Source organism: Festucalex cinctus, chromosome 17 (genome assembly GCF_051991245.1).
Source record: "Festucalex cinctus isolate MCC-2025b chromosome 17, RoL_Fcin_1.0, whole genome shotgun sequence".
Classification (NCBI taxonomy): Eukaryota; Metazoa; Chordata; class Actinopteri; order Syngnathiformes; family Syngnathidae; genus Festucalex; species Festucalex cinctus.
The window spans coordinates 17,788,407-17,813,705 of record NC_135427.1 but is presented as its reverse complement, the minus strand read 5'-3'; the positions used below and the strand labels follow the sequence as shown (position 1 = coordinate 17,813,705).

At 46.1% G+C, this 25,299-nt stretch overlaps 1 protein-coding gene across 1 annotated transcript; it reads left to right on the top strand.

The window, feature by feature from the left end:
* The first annotated feature begins 94 nt into the window (after positions 1-94).
* Positions 95-24,420, top strand: LOC144005031 (SRC kinase signaling inhibitor 1-like). Its single transcript, XM_077502877.1, has 22 exons — positions 95-520; positions 995-1,168; positions 1,266-1,452; positions 2,548-2,674; positions 8,608-8,852; positions 11,551-11,577; positions 14,340-14,535; positions 15,561-15,690; positions 15,818-15,995; positions 16,807-17,573; positions 17,672-17,761; positions 18,542-18,582; positions 18,746-18,769; positions 19,086-19,255; positions 19,329-19,504; positions 20,062-20,192; positions 20,346-20,493; positions 20,790-20,988; positions 22,402-22,663; positions 22,736-22,866; positions 22,931-23,068; positions 23,153-24,420. The coding sequence occupies exons 4-22, from the start codon at positions 2,653-2,655 to the stop codon at positions 23,288-23,290; spliced, it is 3,213 nt and encodes a 1,070-aa protein (XP_077359003.1). The 5' UTR covers positions 95-520; positions 995-1,168; positions 1,266-1,452; positions 2,548-2,652; the 3' UTR covers positions 23,291-24,420.
* Positions 24,421-25,299: the final 879 nt, after the last annotated feature.

Sequence of the window (25,299 nt, the reverse complement as noted above, 5' to 3'; positions counted from 1 at the left end):
CTGTCCGCGTGTGGCTCCTCCCTCCGCAGCCGACCCGCCAAAAGTAACCTCAACGTCGCCGTGATGACTTGCTGAGCGGATTACCCAGAATGCACTGCCAGTTGCCATATTGGTGGGAACTGGGAAGGTCCAGCTAGCACTAGCAGCGAGCAGAACGTGTGTGTAATCGTGGGCTGTATTAGCCAGGCGAAAAGAGTTTTTTTTTTTTTTCCCCTGTAGTTTTGTCTCGTCGTGTGTCTGCCCCGTTGTGTTTGTTGCACGCACGTAGGCGGCGTATCCCGCCGCGTGGTGACGTCACATGAAAATCCGCGAGAAGTATGTGGTCGCCGCTTGCATTCGAAGCCCCACTAAAGACAAGCCCGCGAGGACTTTTTTTTTTTTTTTTTTTTTTTCCTCCCGTTTTTGTCTTTTACAAGGTGTCCCAAAAGAAAAGTTTGGTCAACGACGTCCGACCGGAAGTGCGCCGCTCCCAGCCAATCAGCATCGTCTCCGCCAGCGGTACGTTCGTCAACAGCAGCAGGTGCGTCATAACGGACCCTTGATGAAGGGACACATGATGACCACTCCGCTTACATGAAGTGAGCTTGTGTGAGTGTGTGAATGAGTGATTACCATGATGACCACTCCTTTCTGAAAATCACCGTTTTTATTTAAAAAAAATAAAAATAAAAAATGCTGCTCTCTATATATATTTTATTAATTTTATTTCTCTTTTTTTTTTTTTACAGGAAATACCATAAAATATCTAAACTATAGAATAATACTGAAAAGAAATGTGAGTTTGCAGGACTGTCGTTTAATAAAGTTGTAATATCACCACTGATCACTAGATGGTAGACACGGCTTAGTTGCACTGACACTGTGTTTGCCTTATTAATTTGTTTTTTTGGTGGATTTGGAATGATATGCAGGACCAAGAGAGCAGCTTAATAATAATAATAATAATCAGTGAGCAGTCCATGTTTGTTGCTTCTTTTCATGCCTTCACATTTAGTGGCGACCAGTCTGTTTGATTTTTGGAGTGGCGGCGCCCTTTCCCGTGGCGAAAGGCGCGAGCGCTTGTCGTCGCCGGCTCTGCCCGTACCCGACCCCCTTCCCGGAGATGTGCGACCCCGCCCGCTTCCCCGTCGCCATGGCGACGCTCTTGCCGCCGTCTGCTGACAAACATGTGAGTTGTCCGCTTGTTGTCGTTTGTCTGATGCGTGACCAATCATCTTTGTGCTGGGGTACTCACTATTTTTTTTTTTTAACACACAAAAAAAAAGAAGGAAGTGACTTTGGATTGGCTGCATAGGATTGGTTGCATAGAGTCTTCCCCTTTCACCATGCATCCATGACCTCTGACCCCACTTCACTTGACGAGGACGCCACGAGATCTGTGATGTCACCGGCAAGTGCCAAACCATGATGACATCGCCATGTTTTGGCGTAAGGAGTCTCACGTACACGCAGGCATGTTAGCTTTTTGCTGCAATTGATTATTTATTTATCACCAGCACTCGAAGCGCTGAAAGCCGCCCCAAAAATAACACTCGCTTCAATTTATGTATTACATCACACATGCACACGCGCATCCATAGACATTAGAGGTGGGAACCTCTGGCTACCTCACCGTACGATATATGCGATACAGGGCTCACAATAACAATGATCTCACGATATGACGAAACCACGATTGACATATTGCTTATCTAATAAATCCACAATAATCTACGATAAAACTAATCGTATAATAATAATAATAATAATAATGTAAATAAATAATATATAAAATAATAATATAAATAAATAATAAACATATAATAATATAATTAAAAAATAAAATAAATACATAATAATAAATAAATAAATAAAATAATATAAATAAATTAATTAAATACATATGAATAGATAATAATAATTCATAATAAAATGATATAAATAAATAGAAATGCATAATATAATATAAAAAAAACGTATATTTTATATATATATATATATAAAATATACGTTTTTTTATATATATATATATATATATATATATATATATATATATATATATATATATATATATATATAAATTAATGAAAAAAACTAAGCTGATGAGTGTTCTTCGCCTGAAGACTTGCATCCATTTCCCTGGCACTCTTATGAGGCGCTCCCCCTAGTGGCCTGCCCAGTAATTGCTCAATAAGTCATCAATAATGGAGCCGTTATAGTGGCTGGATATTAACTTCAAATATTGCGATACTTGCGTAGACGTATTGATAATCTATCGAGAGACAATGTATCATGATTTATTGCAATATCGATATATTGTCACACTCCTAATAGACATGAGCACCAACACACACAAATGTGCATAGACAGACGCAGAAGCGCACACACAAGACAGTACATAAACAAATACACACACACGGTGTGTGCGCGCCGAGATGAAAGTTGTCGCAGTTGGGGTGTCGTCCCTTTAAGAGGCTGCGGCGCGTGCGTGCGTGCGTGCGTGTGTGGGTGGGGGCATATGCGCATCCATAAAAGCCGACTTTATCCCCGCGTCCGCCGTCTTGGCAGACGAGCTGCGTGAAGATGGCGAGACCATGACGATGAGCGCGGAGGAGGAGGCGGCAGTGGCGGCGTGAACGAGGGGAAGAAGAGGAAGAGGAGGCTTCCCCCGGAATGGGCAACTCGTCCTTCGCAGGCACGTAGCCGCCCGCCCGCCGCAGGTATTGTCAACTTTGCCGGCGCTCGGGACACTTCTCGCGCGCACGTGCAGCTCTCACGTGCACGCTCACGTGCGCATCTCCTCCGCCGTCCGCGGTCTTCGCTTTGCTGCGGCAGCAAGCGATGCCAGCGAGTCTTTCGTTTGCCGCGTCTAGCTTCCCTCTCTCTCGTCTCAATGACGACGCCGATACCTTATCGCCGCTCTCCAGATACTCGCTCGGGATCTTTTTGCATTTCCGAGGGCACGTTGAAAAACAACACAAACATGTTTGAATGTTTATTTTGGGAGAGGCCGAGAAGAAGAATATTGTACAAAGTGTGTCACCACAATCCCCGTTGACAGGAAAGAAATCACATTTTTTTTTTCTGTAAATAAAAAATTCTGCCCAACCGTGAGAACAATCAATCAACAGCCGTCGTCTTGTGTAAGCGTAAAAAGCAGGATGAAAAATCGCTTTGCATTCAATTATCGTCAGATCAAACTTCCTAAATAAAAAGAAAACTGCACCATCTGCTGGCCAAAAGTGTAATTGCGTCCAACATAACCAAATAACTTATTGGTCGTACAAAATGAAATTCACCAAATTGTGCAACGTACAAGCATGGAATCATGGAGGCGGGTTTCCTAATGCTGCATTCAAGGAATGTGGGAAATTGGACTTTTTCCGACCTTTGCATGGGAACGCCCCTTGAAAGGGGTACTTGACTCATTGAGACATTTTCAGCAGTGAAAAGTTCATATTTTGTCTATAATTAATGTAAAAAGTAATTGTTCTACTTGCTGTCGACTGCTGATGACATCACCTGTGCTAACGGCTAATCATGGCGCACCTGTTCTCTGGGTTTCGTCAGCAAACCGAGCCATGATTGGTCATTAGCACAGGTGATGTCATCATTAGTCGACAGCAAGTAGAAAAATGACTTTTGGAAGGTATTCATTGTACATGAAAAAATAATGAAGTTACCACATTAATTATCAACAAAATATTCACTTTTTACTGCTGAAAATTGATCATATTGCCATATTGCTCCTCCCAAGAAAGTTTTCTCGCCATACATATACAGTATCCAAATTGGAGAATATTTGAGACAGTACTTCGTTAAAACAACATCATTTATGCTGTTTTCAATTTTTATTTATTTATTTTTTTTAAATTAAAGAATTATAATTGTAATTCAACAAATGATGCCTCTGCCAAATCAAATATTGGGGTCTAAGGAACTGAGCCATAAAAGGTAATATTGTTGATTTTTTTTTAAACTTGTTAAAAAATAGTGAGCACCCTGGCACAAACCGTATTGTTGATACAGTGGTCTGCTGGCGAGGTGGGAGTAACAAGATGGCCGCCATGTGACCTCAATGGCTTGCACGGGCGTGTACGTGCTATGGGCTATCCACTCATATATACAGGCAAGTGCTTCAATTTGACGCCACTGAAAAATGACGACCCCCCCCACATCGAGACGCACATCGTCAATGGCAATCATGATCGACACCATTGATCGTTTTAGTTCTCCTAACGTTCATTTACTTCTTGAAAATTAATAACTTGACGTCCGTTCAGCAGAACAACAAACAATCGACAGCAATCGGCCATCTTTGTTGTTGACGTTTCGCTTTGAGGTGGTGACTTGCGTCAGTCCGAGTGGGATCGCTCAAAATTCCCAGCATCCTCAAATGCACCATTTGCACTTCAAAGTCTTTTTGTTGTTTATTTGGGATGCGAAGGTCACAGCACGATGGCGTTGGCAAAAAAAAAAAAAAAAAAGTTGTGAAGATGCCACCGCGTGTCTCTCGTGTCCCGGCAACGAGGCGTCGTCATATTTTTTTGGAAGTGCGGCGGGTGAGCGAGAAACTCTGCGGCATGGCACAAGACGGTGAGTGAGCGGCATCACTGACTGGTGTGGGGGAGGGAGGAGGGATGGGGGGGGGGGGGGCTCGCTAGGGGCACATGTGCGGCGCTCAGATAGAGAAGAAGAAGAGGAGGAAAAGTGGAGCGAGAGATAGAAGCTTTGCTTCATTCTCCGCCAGAGAGGATTAAAGAGGCGGCGGGCAAGGGCGGGAGGGAGGCGAGGAAAGGGGAGTCGTCCTCCCTCCACGCGCATGAAGACGAGGTTCGGCCAGCGGGGGGCGCCGGCCCGCCCTCTCCGGACCGCCTGCCAGGTACGCGCCCGCCAGGCTTTCTCGAACCCGTGCACGTGCAGGTGTGTGCCCCGTCGCACGCGTTTTGCCGTCACGGAAATGGCGCGGTGGCATTTGTGGTTGCCCGTGTTGGCCTTCCACGCCGGACGCGTTTTCGCCGTCGACACCAAGAAACGCAACGTGACCGCTCGCCGGTTTTCCCGCCTGCGTGAATATTTCCCTTTGAAGATTTTCCTTCCAATCTGAATGCCGCAAACGCGTTCCAGCGGAGCCGCTGAGACGATTTTTGTGGCGAGCGTGCACGCGGACGACTCGTGCAGCAGTGACGCCGGTGCCGAGCGAGCGTCCCGCCGCCGTCACGTGATCCCCCCACGAGATTGCCGCCACTTTGGCGGCCAATCAAAGACCTGCGATGTAGCGCCGACACGGCTGCCTGCACCGACACCGTTTTTTTGCTCAGGATTTTGAGGTTGCAGCAGCTCATTTGAATAATCGCTAACTAATTGATGATCCAAATCGTCAACAGCTATTTGAAAAATTGATCAATTGGCTGCTGATTCCAAAACTGTACTCATTTTTTTTTCAAGCAGGTCCATTTTTTTTTCTTCCCAGATGAGCCAAATTCAGTCGATTCCGATTGAACTTCACAATCGAAATTGCATTGGTTTGCGTGTGTGCCTAAAAGGTCGATGCTGGCAACATCCGACAACCACAAAACTAATCAAGACGATTCACGACTTTATGGATGGAACCATATCCAAACATTACCATACGATCATTATCACGATATGAAGGTCACGATATGATAATTATCACGATATTGTGGGGAGGTTGACGATCCAAAAAAAAGATCACAATATTGTACAAAAAAAAAGAAAAGAGCTGTTACTTAAAAAAAAAAAAAACACCCACCCACATTAGTGTGAATTTGAAACATAGAAGGGCCAAAACATGCCTTGTGAAAATTAAACTGCACTAAAAAAAGTAGCCAACAGAGAGTGCTAGAAGTGCACAAATGTAATTCAACCTGACTTTTTTTTTTAACAGATGTGCTGCTTTTCAATATCGTGACATGACGATGACGATATATTGTGGCGGTTTTAATATGGTGATATCACGATATTGCCGGTGTCGTTACATTCCTATTATTCATGATCTTTTCTAAGCATCTTCATTATTTTATTTTCCATCCATACACTTTGAAAATTTCTTCACAAAATTGAGATCATGTCAAACTTGACCTGATGGCCAAAAAACGTCAGATCTGTTTTGGATTCGCACCCCAAAATAAGTTAAAAAAAATTACAGTAAAAATAGTTTTTATTTATTTTTATTTTATTTTTTAAAGACATTTGCAAACAAGTGCTTTGACTCAACATTCAACATTTGTGCCGCTTTTCAGGCGGGCCAAACCAGGAAGTCAATCATCATCATTTTTTTCATTTCTCTGTCAATTTCTAAATCAGGCCCCAAAAATGTCCAAAATATGTCGTTGGTCCACTTCCAATGAATGCAAGCTGTGACGATTGAAACTTGTTTATCCTTCAAACGCTTGACGATCGGCCAAACATTTTGCCAAACGTTGGTCACGCTTGCAGATGCGATGGTGAGTTGAAGGAAACTCGGACGTTTGCGTTGTCTTCCCCCCGCTCGCCGGCAGTGCGGATGTTGATTGCGCGCAGCCCACCTGCCTGCATCAAGCCATAAAAGCAAAGTGACGGCGCCTGGCTCCTTCACGCACACGCGCGGAGGAGCACGTGTGCGCGCGTGGACGTTTTGGCCTCGATGGAGTGCGCGTGAAATACGAGTCACTCGCTCACTCGCCTGTTTGCAGCCGTCTCGCAAAGGAGATGAAACATCCGTCATGTGCCCGCTTGAAATCTTTACCTGTGCGCGTGCGCACGCGTGTGCGTGCACTTCATTTTCATTTCAAGCACACAGATGAGAAACACACACGTTAGCAACATAGAGAGAGAGAGAGGCCGACTGAACATCATCTTTCAATCGGATTGGCTGATTGCTTAAGCGTGCGTGTGTGTTGTGTCTTCTTGTACATAATACATTGTGAGGACCAAAATACGTCTTTATCCAACAGAATGAGGACATTTTTGTGAAGTGAGGACATTTTGGCTGGTCCTCACTTCGCAAGACCTCTTTTTGAAGGTCAAGACTTGGTTTTAGAGTTTTAGAGTTTAGGTTGGAATTGGGTTAAGGTTGGGGTTAGGGTTAGGCAATCATTTTTGATGGTTGGGGTTAGGGTAAGGGTCTAGGAAATGCATTATGTCAATGGATGTCCTCACAAAGATATATGTACAAGGATGTGTGTGTGTTTGTGTGTGTGTGTGAGAGAGAGACGGGCGTGGGGGGGGGGATTAGGTGTCAGTGGTGTGTGCCAACAGGGGCATCCCCACCGTTGACAAAAACCTTTCTGGGCAAACATGCATTCGTAAAACATTTTACAGTTACTTACGTTATTATATTGGTATTATTTATTTATTTATTCATTTATTATATATCTTGTTTAAGAGTGAATCGATTCGATCTCAATTCATAGGTCACGATTCGATACAGATTAGGTTATGGAATTTAAGTTGATTATTGGGATTTTTTTGTTTGTTTTGTTTTGTTTTGTTTTTGTTTTTACTCAAAGTTCGAAAATACTAATCAGTATATTTGGACACGTAAACTGTAAGATTTGTATGAAAATATATTTAACTTCAGGCTGCAATCTGTTTCATGTTTGACAAGCAATGAAATAAAATATGAATGTTCCATTAATATAACATTCTTCTGTGCTTAACGTGTGAACCTATAACAGTAAGTAAGATGTTTTGTTGAATATTTCTATCAAACAAATATTTAAACATCGATTCTGCCGCATATTGAAATGATTTTATATTGAAAATGTATATTTATTCATTTATTTTAATTATTTAAATTATATTATATCATATATATATAAAATTATTATATTTTATTATTTTAAATGATATTTAAACATCGATTCAGCTGCATATTGAATTTACTTTAAATTGAAAATGTATATTTATTTATTTATTTAAATTATTTATATTATATTTTATTTATTAATTTATTTTTATTATTTTATATTGTATTTAGAATTTATTTATTTATATTTCATTATTTATTGTATTTTATTTATTTTAAATGATATTTAAACATTGATTCGGCTGCATATTGAATTTATTTCATATTGAAAATTTATATTTATTCATTTATTTTAATTATTTATATTCTTATTTTATTTATTTATTTTTATCTTATATTGTATTTATAATTATTTATTTACTTATTTGTTTATATTTTATTTATTATTTTAAATGATATTTAAACATCGACTTGACCGCATATTGAATTTATTTTGTATTGAAAAATGTATATTTATTTATTTATTTTAAATATTTATATTTTATTTTATTTTATTATATTTATATGTATTTTTTTATATTTAATTATTTATTTACTATATATTTTTTTCATTTATTTATTTATTTACACAATTTATATTTGATATTGAATCAATACGAGAAATGCGCGCTGTAATATCGTGATGTATCGCCAAAATGTTTTTTTTGTTTTTTTTTAAACACCCCTACTGCATATCAATTGCATTTTTCAGCCATTTTATTGTACGGACAGCTGGTTTGAAAAAATTGACGCGTAGAGTGAACGCGGCCGTTTAGTGGGCCGCCATTTTGTGTGCAGTTTTTGCCACCTGACGTCGTTTTCTCATCTTCCCGACGCAGGTGTGGAGAAGCGAACGAATCCCATGATCTCCGCCAGTGATGGCGACTTCCCGCCAGATTACCGCGCGCCGGCGGGATCCCGGGGGGGCCGGCGCTTGGCCGCCAACGGCAGGTCGGCGTCGCCGTCGCCGGACCGGCGCCGCGACTCCTCGGCCGACGGCGGCGGCCCGCGCGACATGAACGGCGTCCGCGAGGCCCACGCCGGCAACCACATGTCGCTAGGGGGCGCCGCTCAAGGACGACAGGTACGCTCACGCACCACGACGCGTTCAAGTCCTCACTAGCAAGAAGACACTTTGCTGCTATGGCTTCACAAGATATCAATACAAATATTGTCATGGCGAGAATGGCCCGTGTAATATCGCAAAAAATTTCACCATCTAATAAGTCAACACGTGCTTACTCACATTACAAACACAAAATCATCTTCAAATAGATTCATTACTGCAAGGTTTTATATATATATATATATATATATATATATATATATTAGTGCTGTCAAAGTTAAAGCGTTAACTACTTAATTAAAAATTATCGCATTAACCATTGTATTACCACAGATTAATCGCACAATTAATTTTGACCGCAGATGATCCTTTTAAGCCAACAGTGGATGGTCACATTAAAGGTAGCTGTTGGAGTTTGAGCAATAAACATAACTACATGCATTAAAATAAAGCATTTAATAAATGTTTACATATGCCGTAGGTCATTTTTTCCCATTTTAAATTATGCAAATAATGAATTGATGAGAAAAAGCAGGATGAGCGTGTGCAGCGGGCAAAAATGTTGGGGGAAAAAAAGATTTTTTTAAGTCAGTGATTAATCATGATTAATCAAAATTCTACGATGTGATTAATCTGATTAAAAAATGTAATCGTTTGACAGCTCTTAAAAAAAAAAAAACCTGCAACTCTCCACCAACCGCCACTAGTTTGTACCTCTGTAAAATTGTTTTTTGGTCACATCTGGAGAAGAGTCACCTCTGGAGAGGAGCAAAAACTCAAAACGATGAGATCACCACTGCCACCGACTGGAGTGGATGTGGAATTACGCTTTTTCTAGTATGCCCCCCCCCAAAAAAAAAAAAAACAAAAAAAAAAAAAACACAAATTGAGAAGGCCTGCACTACTAGTATGTGAAATATCCCAATAATATTGAAATTGTAATATCGTAAATTGTGTTTTTCCGATATCGAATGGCCTTCCTAGATACATTTTACCTTGGGGCGAACCTGGAGCGGACTCCAAAAAAATTCAGCCCACCAATTTTGGTGGACGGCTTTACGGCTATTGTAAAATAAAGAGTAATTGCACCTCCACTTCATTAGGTGGCAGTAGTGCTCTCATTTGTGTATTGTTTTTTGTTTTTGTTTCAAGCAAACGGATGCACTTCAAATCTTTTCTGATAGACGAAAACTTTGGCGTAAGAAAGTTAATATTTCTTGGATTTTTTTTGTTTTGTTTTCTTGAATGTTCAAAAGGATATTGATTTGTTATTGATTATTTATTTAGTACGAGAGCAACATGTGACATCAGCAACATGCTAGTGCCGTGATTTTGCGTCATGTGAAGAAATGTTGTCCGTTTACCTGCTGGGCTTCATGCCGCGACGTGAAGGAGCGTTGGCGTGACGGGATTGGCCACCGGAAGGGGGGGCTTTTTTTTGTTTTTTTGTCAGGGGCGAGAGACACTGACAGACAGCTGAGAGAGCGAGAGAGGAGGGGGAGGGAGGGGGCGGAGGGAGGCGAGCAGGATGCGGATCTCCTCCCAGGCGCCTCCGCCGCCGCCGCCGCCGTAGCGACCAGTGAGGAGGAAAAACCACCACGGAGGGGGAAAAAAAAAATGGAGCGGCGGGAAAAGGAGGAGAGAGGACGACGGATGCGGCAGCGGGCGTGCTCGCTGAGTAACCACGGTAACCGTCTGCGCTCACTTGGCAGCATGAAGGACGGCACTGTCGTCGTTGTCTTGATGGTGCGCGCGTGCGTGATGTCGGCGTGCACGTGCGCACGCACGCGTTTGGCCGCAGAGGAAGAGGAAGGGCGTGTGTCAAGATGGCCGCTTGCGCGTTTGTGCTGACGATGATGTCACTTCCTGGCGAGCGCGCAAATATCTCAATGATGGCAAATGATACCGGGACGAGTCATCAATCTTGAGTGCACATCGATACCAAGTAGCGATACCACGAGTGCTTTTGATACATGAAATTGTCGAAAAAATGTCTTCGCGTTCGGACGATCGTCTGATGTATCAAACGGCGCCAACTACTGGCAAGGATGACATTTTTTGTATCAGTGTAATTGAAGACAGCAGCCTGCACGAGTACTCGATACTTGGAATATTTATCATTTATAAATAATAACTTGTTCATAATAATAATAATAATAATAATAATAATAATAATAATTATTATTATTATTAATTGTTAATGAGTTGAATAAATATTTTAATACTTACTTGATAATTGTCGAAAAATGTCTTCACCTTCTGATAATCGTCTGCGTCAAACTGCGCCAACTACTGGCAAGGAGGACTTAGTACATTTTTTTTGTATTGGTGTAACTGGTGTCAGGAGTCTGCACGAGTACTCAATACTTGTAATAGTTATCATTTATAAATAATACATTGTTAATAGGTATAATAATAATAATAATGAAAATGATAATAATAATAATAATAATAAGAAGAAGAAGAATTGTTAACAAGTTGAATAAATATTTCACTACTTTGATAATTGTCAAAAAAAAGTCTACACCTTCTGATGATTGTCTGATGCGTCAAACTGCGACAACTACTGGCAAGGACGACGTAGTACTTTTTTTTTATATCGGTGTAACTGGTGTCAGCCTGCACGAACGAGTACTCAATACTTGGAATATTTATCATTTATAAATGGAAGCTTGAGTGACTTTTTTGTCTTCCTTGTTTGTTTTTTGTTCCTCAGCAACAAGCTAACTACTGGAGCTTCAAGGTCAGTGCTTTTCCTTCTTTTCGTTCTCCTTCCATCCTGCCTCGTCTTCATCATTTTCATCATCCTCTTTGACCGCCGTCGCGGCAAAAAAAAAAAAAAAAAAAAAGTCAAATGTGCGCCACAAAATTGCGTAAACAAATTCAACATTTTTTTTTTTTAAATGTTCTATTCAAATTCCGGAAGCTGCCACAGCAAAATAAAAAATAAATAAATAAATAAATTCCAAAGTGATCAATTTTCAATATTCATCACAAAATAAATGATTTCATCACATGAAAGAAATGTGGAGGACTTAAGACAAAAACAAAAAGCTTTCAAATGTGTTCTTCCTCTTGCTCTTAATTCTGCTGCATGTCTTGTTTTAGAGCTCAGTGCTGCCCCGCATGTTGTGGCACAAGGTGGTACTGCACTCTCAATTCACATCACAAGAATGCAAAAAACAAACAAAAAGCGCAATTGCATATGGACATGCGCCGCCGCTGATGAACACAAAAAGTCATGACAAGAAGGGGAGAGCGACGCTAATCCTTCACTCGGCTTGCCGAGATGGCACCGTGACCAACCGTTGTCATGGCAACGGCCGTGCAGGCGAGCTGCGGCCGCGTCTGCCAAAAAAAAAAAACGCACAAACAACACGAAGCATGAGGCCAGCATGTTCCTGTTGACCATTACGCTAGCGGGCACTCAAATGTTTGTCTTTGTATCTTTATGGGGACTTCTCATTGCTTTTTCCTAAGCTCAAGCATGAAAACTGATTGCCCGCCCCCATTCCTTACCCTAACCTCAACCCTAAACCAATTCCAACCTAAAACTCGAAAAGCAAGTCTTGACCCTCAGAAAGTGGTCGAACTTGTGGGGACCACCCGCCAAAATGTCCCCACAATCCAAGTCGGTCCCCACAATGGGAGTTCAACCTGTAACAAATGTGTGTGTATGGGCCCAACAATGTCGCAAAGACAAAGCGTGCACGTGCATGCACACAGCTACAAAATGGAGCAAAGATGAGGAAATCCGTCGCTGACTTGACACCCATCCTGTGTGCGCCTTTGTCTTTGCTACATTGTGGGGCCCATGCACGCATGTTTGTCCGGGTTTAACTCCCATTGTGGGGACATTTTGGTGGGTGGTCCCCAAAAGGTCAGACCTCTGTTTGAGGGTCAAGAGTTTGAGGTTTGAATTGGGTTATGGTTGAGGTTAGGTTAGGCTATCATTTTGGATGGTTGAGTTTAGGGAAAGGCATGATGTCAATGACAAGTCCCCACAATGATACAAAGACAAACGTGTGTGTGTGTGTGTGCACACTCCCAAAGTGCAGATGTGAAACGCGTCCATCATGTTGTCAATAATTGTTCCTCGTTTGTGAGCCGGTGCTTGTTAACGTCGCCACGGCAACAACGCTGATCCCCCCCCCCCCGAGTGTCATTCAGAACCCAAGTTTTTTGTTTTGTTTTTGTTGTGTGGGAAGGACTCGACCCGGACTCATCGGTCCCAGTGAGCCGATTTGAAGGATTTGGACTCGTCTTGCTGCCGGCCAGCTGATAATCGTAAATCGCTATTCCCGGGTCGGCCCGAGTGAGTGAGGCTCGCGTTCTGGCTGTCGGCGCTGGTCCGGTTGCGGGAAGGCCACAAACAAGAAGACTGCAAGCGGTCACATTTTTGTGCACGTGTCTGATTTGGTTCCGACACATTCACTCATTCTGACGCACAACTTTACTGGACTTTTTTTACTCAGTCCACAGTTGGATCCAAAATAATGTGCCAAAAAATCGATTCTCATAAGAATGGCAATTCTCATTTAGTACAATTCAGAATCTATTTTAAATGTCCTGAAACGTATTTGATTTCAATACAATTTCTTGTTTGTGTGCTGGGATTCATGTTGTACCCGATTTGGCCACTTGGGGGCAGTGTGGTTCCGTGCGTTCTGATACAGTTAAGTTGTAGTCAAATTAGAAAGAAGAAGGAAAAAGTCAACATTGAGTTATGCCAGTAAAAGTAGATATTTTTTTCATATGCCGGTGAGTAATGTGAAGATGCTTCTCGGTATACATTCTTGAAGCGTTTTTGTATGAATAGTTGTTCTTTTGAGGAATAAAATTGCCTCCAGTAGTGCGCTAATTAGCATTAGTAAGTAGATCATGACAAGTATTTGCTCATCTATAAAATGAAGCAGAAATCATCGTCAATCAAATCATTTCCGAAAATCCATTCTGAATCCAATCGCAGACCCACAAATTGGAATGTGGTCGAATCGTGAGACAGTCAAAGATTCCCACCACTAAAAAGAACCCAATTTGCATATAAAATTAATAGACCAATCAATCCACTATTGGGTCAATTTGAGCCAATTTTCAGGGTTATTTTGTAGAAAACAACCCAAATATTTGGGGGTTGTTTTGTGCAAAACATTTTTATTTCTGAACTCAAACGTTTGGCTTCAAATATCCCAATATGGGTCAAAATGGGACTGAGCTAACTTTGGAAGTTATTGATTGAAGTCATATTGATATTTGATGTTTGGTGAAGCCAATTTTTGAGTTGAGGACCAAACAAGACCATTTTTCATGTTGTTTATGTTTTGGGATTGAACATAAAAGGCAAAAAGTTGGGTCAGTCCCTTGTTGGCTTATTTTTGTCCGAACCGTTTTGAGAATGTGGAGGATTTCCTCATTTGAGGTCGGCTTCCGGTTTGGGGAGGGAAAACGTCTCACGTGGGTTGCTGGGTAACCGACGGTGTTGTGTTGTGGGCGTGGCACCGGCAGAGTCGGACGCCGGCGCGCGGCAGCCGGCTGAGCCCGACGCGAGGTGGCAGAGTTTCCTTCTCGTCGGCCGAGCACCTGGACGACGACGCCATGTCGGATCGCGAGCTTCCCGTGGCCTTCAGCCGCATGAACCGCCTGCGCCAGAGTCTCCCGCTGGCTCGCACCGCCGCCGGACAGGCCAAGATGCACGCTCCAGGTAGACGCGACAAATTCCTTCCTTAAATTCCTTCCTTCCTTCCTTCCTTCCTTCCTTCCTTCCTTCCTTCTTTCCTTCCTTCCCTTTTACTCTTTTCCCTTTTATTCCTCCTTTCTTACCTGCTTCCTTCCTTGCTTCCTTTCTTCTCCTTCCTTCCTTCACCTCTTTCAATTCTTGCCTCTTTTCTTTCTATCCTCCTTCCTTCTTTCTGCTTAATCTCCTTTCCGCCTTCCTCGATTCTTTCCTTCCCTTCTCCCTTCCCTGCAATTTTCCTTTCCTGCCCTCCTTCCTACCTGAACCCCTTTCTTCCTGACCTTGCTTCCTTCCTTCCTTGCTTCCTTCCTCGTTTCCTTCCTTCCTTCCTTTCTGCCTTCTTGATTCCTTCCTTCCTTTCTTTGTTCCTTCTTTCTTTCCTTCCTCCATTCCTCCCTTCTTTCCTTCCTTGCTTCCTTCCTTCCTTCCTGCCCTCTTCTGTTTTTCCTTTCCTTCCCTTCCCTTCTACCCTTAACACTTCCATTCCTTCTTTCTTGCCTGCTTCCTTTTTCCCCTTCCTTCTTTCACCTCCTTCAATTCTTGCATCTTTTCCTTCTCATTTCCTTCGTATTTTTCTGGGTTGTCTCCTCTCCTCCTTCCTCAGCTCGTTCTCTCCATTCTGCCTTTCGTTTTTCTCTTCCGATTTTTTTTCCCCTGTCCTTCTCTCCTTCCTGACCTTCCTTCCTTTCCTTCCTTCCTCGCTTCCTTCTTTCCCTTCTACCCTCTGGTCTTCCATTCCTCCTTTCTTGCCTGTTTCCTTTCTTCCCCTTCCTTCCTTCTTTGCCTTCAGCTCTTGCCCCTTTTCCTTCCCATCCTTGTCTCCTTTCCTCCTTCCTCGGTTCTTTCCTTCCTTTCTGTCTTCCCTTCTCTCTTCCTTCCAATTTTGTTTCTCCTGCCCTCCTTCACCCTCCTTGTCTTTCCCTCCTTTCTACCTGAATGCCCTTCCTCCTGACCTTCCTTCTTTCCTTCCTTCCTTCCTTCCTTGGGAGCAGGCATGCTGTTCCTGCAGCTGGGCGAGGAGACCCGCCGCGTGCACCTGACGCACGAGCTGAGCAGCCTGGACACCCTGCGAGCGCTGATCGTGCACATGTTCCCGCAGAGGCTTAGCATGGCCACGCTCAGGTGCGCGCCCCGTCGTCTTCTCCTCCGCCGGACTCGACGCAGCCTCAGCGCCGTCGGGATGGAGCCGATGAACTTTGGGCACGGTCCCCTCGTTCCCGTTCCGACATTTTTTCCCCCCACTTTTCAGGTCTCCCAGCACGGCGCTTCTGATCAAGGACGAGAGCCGAAACGTTTTCTACGAGCTGGAGGACCCGCGGGACGTTCGGGACCGTTGCGTCATCAAAATCTATTGCAAGGAGCCCGTCTACGGGACCTACCCGGGACAGCGACACAACTCGCACCTGCTGGCCAACGGAGACCTCAGGGTGAGTGGCGCCGCGCTGTGCCGTCCTTCAATGCCGCCTGCTTTGACGTCCGACGCGTCAACAACGAGGACAAATGTTCCGCAAGGTCTGATGACCGTCCGCTCATGCTTTCGTCTTGCTTCCATTTAGGCTTCACTTCCTCCTTGTCTCCTTCTTTCCTCCACTCCACCCATCCTTCTCTTCCTTCTTCTTCACTTTTACCTTGTTCCTACCTTCCTTCTTTACTTCCTACTTACCTTCCCTCATAAGAACCCTCCTTTTTTCTTAGTCTACTTTTCTTTTTTCCTTCCTTCCTTCCTTCCTTTTTTCCTTCCTTCCTTCCTTCCTTTTTTCCTTCCTTCCTTCCTTCCTTCCTTCCTTCCTTCCTTCCTTCCTTCCTTCCTTCCTTCCTTCCTTCCTTCCTTCCAACATGCCCTTATAAGAACCCTCCTTTTTCTTCGTCTACTTTTTCTTTCTTGATTTCCTTCCTCCCTCTTCCCTGCGTCTTTTCTTGCTCCATGTCACCTCCTTCCTTTTCTTCCTCGCTTCCTTCTTCATTCACACCTGCTTCCTTGAGTCCTTTTTTTTTTTTTTTTTTTAAATATAAGAAACCGATGGAGCCGTCAGGCTTCCTGTTCTGTCTCCCTCTGCTGGTGATTTTTTTTTTTTGGTGTTTCTCAGACTGTGAAGACAAATTCCTTGCGTGTTTGCGTGGCGTGCTTGTTCCGTCTTTCCCTCATTGCTTCCTTCTTTCCTGCATGACGGCACCCTGTTGCAATCCCGCGGTTGCTTGGATACGGTAAGCGTTTGTGTTTTGTGTGTGTGGTTCCAGCGCGAGATGGTGTACGCCCCCCAGGACTCGCCGCCAGGCCGGCGTCTGGCCACGCCGGCCGTGTCCTCCCAGCATCGCTCGGCGTCGTCCTCGCCGCCTCAGGGCTCGCCGTCGCGAACGCGCCTCCTCTACGGCGGCGGGCGTCCCTCCTCTTACGCCGGGCCACCGCCGCCGCCGCACCATCACGCGGCGTCGCTGGCGCACCATTCGCCCCCGCTGCCGGCCTTTGGCGCCTCCTCTAGCGCCATCCTGGAGCGTCGCGACGTGAAGCCGGACGACGGCGCGCTGCTGCTGCGTGGCGACGAGCGCGGCGGGGGCGGCATCTACGCCGACCCCTACTCTCTGGGCGTGGATACCCGCGTGGGGCTGGCCGGGGCGCCGCACTCGCCACTCCCCGGCCGGAGCGACCCGTACGGCTCCTTGTACCGGCGAGGAGCGGGCGGGGCGGTGTGTTCGCTGATGGAGGGCGGCGGCGGCCTCTACAGGGCGGGCGGCGCCATTTACAACGACGCGTACGCGGCGTCGGTGTTGGCCGTGGGCCTGCGCGTGCCGCCACCCTCCTCGCCGCAGAAGATTGGCGACGCCTACGCCAGCACGCTGCCATCCCGCGGCTCTCCCGCCAGGGGCGAGCGGCGCCGAGACTCGGCCATGTCGTCCATGGGCGGCGACAGTCCCCGAGGGCGGGGCTTGGCCTCGGAGCAGCTGTGCCTGATGGCGGCGGTGGCGGGCGACGGGGGCGTGGTCAGAGGAGACGAGACAGAAACCAGGTGAGGTGAAGTCTGAAGTCTGAAGGTGGAGGACGATGACGATGACGATGACGATGACGATGACGATGACGATGATGATGATGATGATGGGTGTGAAGGGAGCGCATGGAGGTGATGGAGAAGCAGATCGCCAGCCTGACAGGACTGCTGCAGCGAGTTCTCAGCAGAGCGCCCGAAGACCACAGCCCGTAAGACACACCTTCATTCCTTCCCTACATCTTGCTTTTCCTTTCTTTCCTTCTCACCTTTTCTTTCTTTCCTTCCTTCTTTCCATCCTTTCTTCCTTACATCCTCCTTTTCCTTTCTTCCTTCCTGCTTTTCCTTCCTTCCTTCTTCGCTCCCCCTTTTCTTTTTTCATTGTCCTTCCTTCCTTCCATCCCTACATTCTACTTTTGCTTTCTTTCTTCCTTCCTGACATCCTGCGTTTCCTGTCTTTCCTTCCCTCCTTCCTTCTTTCCTTCCTTTCTTCCTTACATCCTCCTTTTCCTTTCTTCCTACCTGCTTTTCCTTCCTACCTTCCTTGATTACTTCCCTCCCTCCCTATATCCTACTTTTCCATTTGTTCTTCCTTACATCCTGCTTTTTCTTTCCCACTTTTCTTTCCTTCCTTCCTTTTTTCATGCATTCTTTCCTTCCTTACATCCTGATTTTCCTTCCTTTCCTTCCCACCTTTTTTCCCTTCCTTCCTTACATCTTCGTTTTCCTTTCTTTCTTTCCTTCCCTCCTTCCTTACATCTTCCTTTACCTTCCTTCCTTCATCCTCAATTTACTTTTTATTTCCTTCCCTTCTTCCTTACATCTTCCTTTTTTCTTCCTTCCTTCCTTCCTTCCTTCTATCCTATTTACTTTTTCTTTCCTTCTGTCCTTCCTTACATCCTCATTTCCCTTCCTTTTTCCATGCCTTCTTTCCTTCCTTCCCTCCCTCCCTCCTCGCATCGTGGCCTTCTCGCCTCTGTGTTTCCCGGCAGGGACAAAATGGAGTCGGCCAGCGATGGCTCGGGAACGGAGCGTAAGTAAACTGAGCAGAGCCGCTAGCATGTAGCCGCCGATAGCTAGCTTGTAGCCGCTAATTGCTGTTAGTATGCTAGCTTGTAAAGGCTAACGTGTAGCGCACCTCCACTCTGTGCTAACTGCTGCTAGCATGTAACTGCTGATCATGCTTCTTGTTCTAGCTGGACCCGCTAAAAAAAAGAAAGGTACACAACAATTGTCGTTTGGCAAACATGCATGCATGCATTGCTATGCATGTCTGTGTGTCTCTATGAGAGTGTTAGTGTATGAGTGCGTGTGTGTGCGTGCACTGTTAGCATGTATGTTTCTATGTGTGTGTGTGCGCATATGACATGATGCAATTGTGCATGAATGTCCATCGGTAAAAATCAAACCATTAAAAAAACAAGTTTTAGTTTTGGCTCCCAGTTGTGCCATTTAACAAAGCAAAAAAAGGAAAAAAAGAAAAAAAAGAAGCGATATTGTGTATTTGTCAAACGTCTAAATGTTGATTTGCGGCAGCCGCGACGCCGTCGGGCCCCCTGGCGCTGATGCCGCCGCCCCCGTCCGTGCCCGCCGACGGCGAGCAGCCGCTCAGCGTGTCCCGCTTGCAGATGCAGCGCCACCTGCTGGGCCTGCAGCAGAGCACAATCGCGCTGCGGACGCAACTTTCGCAGTTGCGCAACATGCAGGTGCGTGCGCGTGTGTGCGCTTGCGCGTGTGTGCGTTGTTATGAAAACGTTGCTCGTGTGTGCTCGTGGTCAGCTGGAGAATCAGGACTGCGTGGTGTCGCTGCTGAGGCAGACGGAGGCGGAGCTTAGCGTGCTGATGCAGGACTCGGCCCGCACTCAGGAGGATCCCCTGCAGCGGCAGCGCCTCCTGGTGGAGGAGGAGCGCCTCAAGTACCTCAACCAGGAGGAGACGCTCGTGCACAAGCTGCAGTCAGTCCATCCGCCGCCTCGCATGGCATCACATCGCCTCGCGTCCGCCAAAACCTCCCTCCCTCCTTCTTTAATCCTTCCCGTAAAATTACTGGGTCAAACATAACACAACTTGGGTCAATTGAAACCAACTTTGCTTTGTTTTGTCTTATACAACAATGTTTCAAATCGGCTCAAACTGACCCAAGTAGCAAGTTGGTCCATTTTTTTCAATTTTTTTCCCCCCAAAAGTTGGCTTATTTTTTTACTCAGCAGTTTTAAAGGTGTACCTTCCTTCCTTCCTTCCAACCTTCCTTCATTACTTCCCTCCCTACGTCCTACTTTTTCTTTCTTTCCTTCCTTCCTCCCTTCCTCCCTCCCTTCTTTCTTTCCTCCCCTCCTTCCTTCCTTCCTTTCTTCCTTCCCTCCTCACATCCTACTTTTCCTTTCATTCCCTCTTTCCTTACTTCTTTCCTTCCTTCCATCTTTCCTGCCTCCCTCGCTTTCTTCCTTGCCTTCCCTTTGCCGCCGCGTCGCCTTATGTTGACCTCTGACCTTTTGACCCCGGTGCACGGCAGCGACCTGGAGCGGTGGGTAGAGGACCTGCAGAAGAAGTCAAGCGCGACGAGGCCGCCGGTGAGCCAGCAGGACCTCCAGCAGAAGACACAAGAACTCAAAACGCTGGCCGACACGCTCGGCAGCCTCAAGAGTGAGTATACTCGAGTACGAAGGGGAGGGACTCCTCGAGTACCCCTCTCGAGTATGTCAAGTTGAAAGTCCTGCATGGAATGTCATCTGGTCTTCCTCCTTTTCTGTCTTTTTTGTCCTTGATGCTGTTCCTTTGTTTGCGATGGCCGGTCAGGCCAGTTCCCGGGCCTGCAGAGCAAAATGCGTGTAGTCCTACGAGTGGAGGTGGAGGCGGTCAAGTTCCTGAAGGAGGAGCCTCATCGTCTGGACGCACTGCTGCAGCGCTGCAACAACGTCCGCGACACGCTCAGCACACTGCGAAGGTAAGCCAGGCTGCGCACGCACAACATAACAGCCATCGAGACAACCGCAACGCTGCTCTTCCTCTCCTCCGCGTCATCCCTGATTTTACTCTTTACCTTCCTTACTTCCTTACTTTTCTTACTTTTCTTCCTTCTTTACTTCGGTTCTTCCTTCTTTCCTTCCTTCCTTCTGTCCTTCTTCCCTTCCATCCTTTATTCCTTTCTTCCATCCTTCCTTCCTTCTTTTTTTCCTTCCTTCCTTCCTTCCTTCCTTCCTTACCGCCTTCCTTTCTACTGCCGCCCCCCGGCCCACGCAGGCAAGCCAGCGAGAAGGAGCAGGAAGATGTGGACGACCAATCGGAGACGAGTTCTCCCCTCAGCCTGCCAGACGAGCCGAGTGATGAACGGGTGACGGGTGGCCCTCCCGAGCCGGACAAGACACCACCGATGAGCTTCCGAAGTCGCGTTGGGGCCGAGAAGGGCCTCAACGCTCACGTGTCGGCCGATATCACGCTGGTGAGTCACGCCACCAGATTGGCTGGCTTCTTTTTTTTTTTTTGGCTTGACTTGTGAGTGCAAACTTGAGAAGAGCGCTGGCAGTTGACTCCATTCATTTGGATTCAGCGATTCTTCCAAAAATGAGTCTTCAAGCTGCTTGTTGCCACTCCGGGCTGAAGTTTACTCTAAATCTAAACAGGAAACAAAGACGACAAAAACACCTTGACACCTTGTGTATTAGTTTGGCCTTAGGAACCCTTCCACTAGCTTCATGCTAGCACATTATGGGGTATATGCCACAGAAGAGGCGGGACTGTTTTTGCACATCAGTTTGTTTCCGGTTCCGTTTGCGACGTGTGGGCTGCGTCAAAAATACTTGTGCTTCCGACTTTGTGCCCCTCGGTTGCGCGTTCGCAACCCGGACCGGAAACAAACTGATGTGCAAAATCACGTCCCGCCTCTTCCGTGGCATATACCCCATAGAAAATGACATAGACAGGCTAATGATTAGCATCTGTGTGGCGTTGTTGACAGCCATTCAAGCTGTACAGATTTGGTGATGATGATGACTGTGATGACAGATGGTGATGATGAGGATGATGGTGATGGATGATGATGATGGATGGTGATGATGATGATGATGGATGGTGATGAAATGATGATGGTGACGGATGATGATGATGGATGGTGATGATGATGATGATGGTGACGAATGATGATGATGGATGGTGATGATGATGATGATGATGATGATGACTATGATGATGATGATGGTCATGATGATGATTATGATGAATATGATGATGGATGGTGATGATGATGATGATGGTGACGGATGATGATGATGGATGGTGATGATGATGATGATGGTGACGGATGATGATGATGGATGGTGATGATGATGATGATGGTGACGGATGATGATGATGGATGGTGATGATGATGATGGATGTTGAGGATGGTGATGACAGATGATGATGGATGGTGATGATGATGATGATGATAACAATGACGGATGATGATGATGGTGACGGATGATGATGATGATGATGGTGATGATGGTGACGGGTGATGATGACGACGGATGATGGTGACTGATGATGATGTTGAGGACGGTGATGACGGATGATGATGATGGTGATGATGATGATGTGACGGATGATGATGATGGTGACGGATGATGAGGTTGATGATGATGATGGATGTTGAGGACGGTGATGACAGATGATGATGATGGTGATGATGATAATGACGACGATGACGGATAATGATGATGACGGATGATGATGGTGATTATGAAGACGATGGATGCTGATGATGACGGTGAGGGATGATGATGATGGACGTTGAGGACGGTGATGACGGATGATGATGATGTTGATTATGACGACGATGGATGCTGCTAATGCTGCTAATGATGACGCGCGTCAGGCGGCGGAGCGCGACTGGGCGGAGAAGCGCGCGAGCCTGACGCAGTTCAGCGCTCAGGACATCAACCGGCTGCTGGAGGAGACGCAGGCCGAGCTGCTGAAGGCCATCCCCGACCTGGACTTGGCCGCCAAGACCGTCACCAAACCCGCCGTGCCCCCCAAACCGCTCCTCGCATCCGCTGAGCCGCCGCTGCCGGGCAAAGTTCAGCTGGCGGCGCAGAAGCTCAACAGCATGGAAGGCGTCGCCTCTCAGCGAGCCTCAGGTAGAAGAAAAAAATAAGAATATTGACCACAGGTCATGTGACATCATTTCATATTTTCCGGTGTGTTTGCAGTGGACGCGGGCGTGTCCCGGTGCCGCACGGACAAGCCGTCCAAGTCTCCGCCGCCGCCGCCGCCTCGTCGGAGCTTCCCGTCGGCGCTCGTCGCCAACCGCGTCGTCACCGACGACCACAAGAGCGCCAAGGTGAGCTCCGAGGTCCTCTTGCAGCTGGTGGCGATCCGCCGGGTGACGCCGTTGTCCTTGAAAGATGGAGGACGGCGAGCTGCCCACGGCGCTGGTCAAGCTGAGACGGACCGCCCCCTCCGACGCGCCCCGACCCGCCTCCACGCCGCCCGCCGTGGCACCGTCGGGCCTTCGGGATGACAACGACGGCGTGGACAAGGAGGTAGCGTTCGTCTGCATTCGGAGTTGTTGCCATGACGATAACATTTGACAAAAGTCATGCAAACGACGTCCGCTTGTGTCGTAGGTCGTCGGCAGTTCGCCGGCGTCCATCAAAGGTCCGACGGTGGCGGCCCGCCTCAAACATCTGGAGCAAGGCGGACGCAGATCCAAAGAGGATGTCCACACGTTTGCGGCAGGCCAGCAGCAGGTTTTTCATTTCTAGAAGCCACAGTAGCGCTTGGCGGTCGGGCAGGGGGCGCCACCGACACTTTTTCTTCTTGGCTCCTTTTTCCTTCTGCGTCTTGTTTGGAATTAGCTTCATGCTAACGTGCAATAATCTACGTCTCACCATTCGTCGTCTTATTTGAAATAAAAAAACAAAAACAAAAAGTGAATGAGAGACGCTAAACGCCGCTGGCCTGATTTGCACCCACACGCACGCGCGCTGGGAATGACCGATAAGCACAAAAGGGTCATTTGGGGTCATTCCCGCTTTTCTGACTTGGTCGGGATCTGCTCGGACGACCTTTCAACTCATTTGCATGACAATTCATCCGTAGTCACATGATCAGTCGGCGCCCGACGACCCGCTGACCCGCTGACCTTTAACCTCTGGCTCCTCCTCTTCGTTGCGTGTCCAGCTCGTCTGATTTCGCGGCGGTGCTGCGACATCGCGGGTGATGACATCACCAGTGATGTCACCGGTGATGACATCACCAGCGACACGGCAGTGTTGATATAGATTTTAGAACATATTGATGTTGTGATTATGAAGATGTACAAAAAAAAAAAAAACAAAGTCAAATGCCATCTATGTTTTCTACTTGTTTTCTATTTTTATACGCACGTAACACATCAACTGTGTAAATGATTATTTTTATGATTTAGAGATGTTTTATTTTTTCGGACAACCATCCAACTCATTTTGGAGCATGAAATGGCGAGCATCCGTCCATCCGTCCATCCGTCGATCATCTTCCTCGAGTAGCTTCCATGGACTTTTGACGTCCGTTACAAGAATCAAATCCAAGTGGCATGCAAACCGTACACACGTGCACGATGACGACTTATACCAAGAATTATAATCATCATAATCGTGATCGTAATGTCGCCGATTCTGTGGTCAAAACTTGAGTGTTCCAATGTACTGTACAGCCGGATAGAGTTTTATAAATCGCTATTAAAAGTGGGAATCAAAGAGTAAAAAAAAAAGTTTGGTGTGAAACTTGAAATCGTGATGCTCGCTGTGTGGGTCCCTCGTGACGCGTGGCAACGCCGGACAAAACCTTGTGCTACTTTTTCTACGTCCTCCTTCTCGTGTTTTGTGACAATAAAAGTAACCGGCTCGTCTGACACGCTTGTCTGCTCTTTCATGCCACCGGCTTCACGCCGCATGTCAACTTGAACCGCTTTCACACCACATCAACTTGAACCACTTTCACACCACTTGAACCACTTTCACACCACTTGAACCACGTTCACACCACGTCAACTTGAACCATTTTCACACCACATAAATTTGAACCACTTTCACACCACTTGAAGCGTGTTCACACCACATCAACTTGATCCACTTTCACACCACGTCAACTTGAACCGCTTTCATACCACTTGAACCATGTTCACACCACGTCAACTTGAACCGCTTTCACACCACTTGAACTACGTTCACACCACGCCAACTTGAACTGCTTTCACACCACTTGAACCGCGTTCACACCACGTCAACTTGAACCATTTTCACACCACATAAATTTGAACCACTTTCACACCACTTGAAGCGTGTTCACACCACATCAACTTGATCCACTTTCACACCACGTCAACTTGAACCGCTTTCATACCACTTGAACCATGTTCACACCACGTCAACTTGAACCGCTTTCACACCACTTGAACTACGTTCACACCACGCCAACTTGAACTGCTTTCACACCACTTGAACCGCGTTCACACCACGTCAACTTGAACCGCATTCACACCACGTCAACTTGAACCTCTTTCACACCACTTGAACCGCGTTCACACCACGTCAACTTGAACCGCTTTCACACCACTTGAACCGCGTTCACACCACGTCAAATTGAACCGCGTTCACACCACGTCAAGTTGAACTGCGTTCACACCATGTCAAGTTGAACCGTTTTCACACCACTTGAACCGCTTTCACATGTCAACTTCAAACCGCCTTCACACCATGTCAACTGAAACTGCTTTCACACCACTTGATCC

What these genes read in the sequence shown, in the direction of transcription:
- LOC144005031 (XM_077502877.1), top strand. Translation starts at nt 2,653, where the DNA reads ATGGGCAACTCGTCCTTCGCAG. An exon ending in CTAACTACTGGAGCTTCAAG is followed by an intron (nt 11,578 to 14,339) that starts GTCAGTGCTTTT and finishes TGGCACCGGCAG; the next exon opens with AGTCGGACGCCGGCGCGCGG. An exon ending in ACCCGCTAAAAAAAAGAAAG is followed by an intron (nt 18,770 to 19,085) that starts GTACACAACAAT and finishes GATTTGCGGCAG; the next exon opens with CCGCGACGCCGTCGGGCCCC.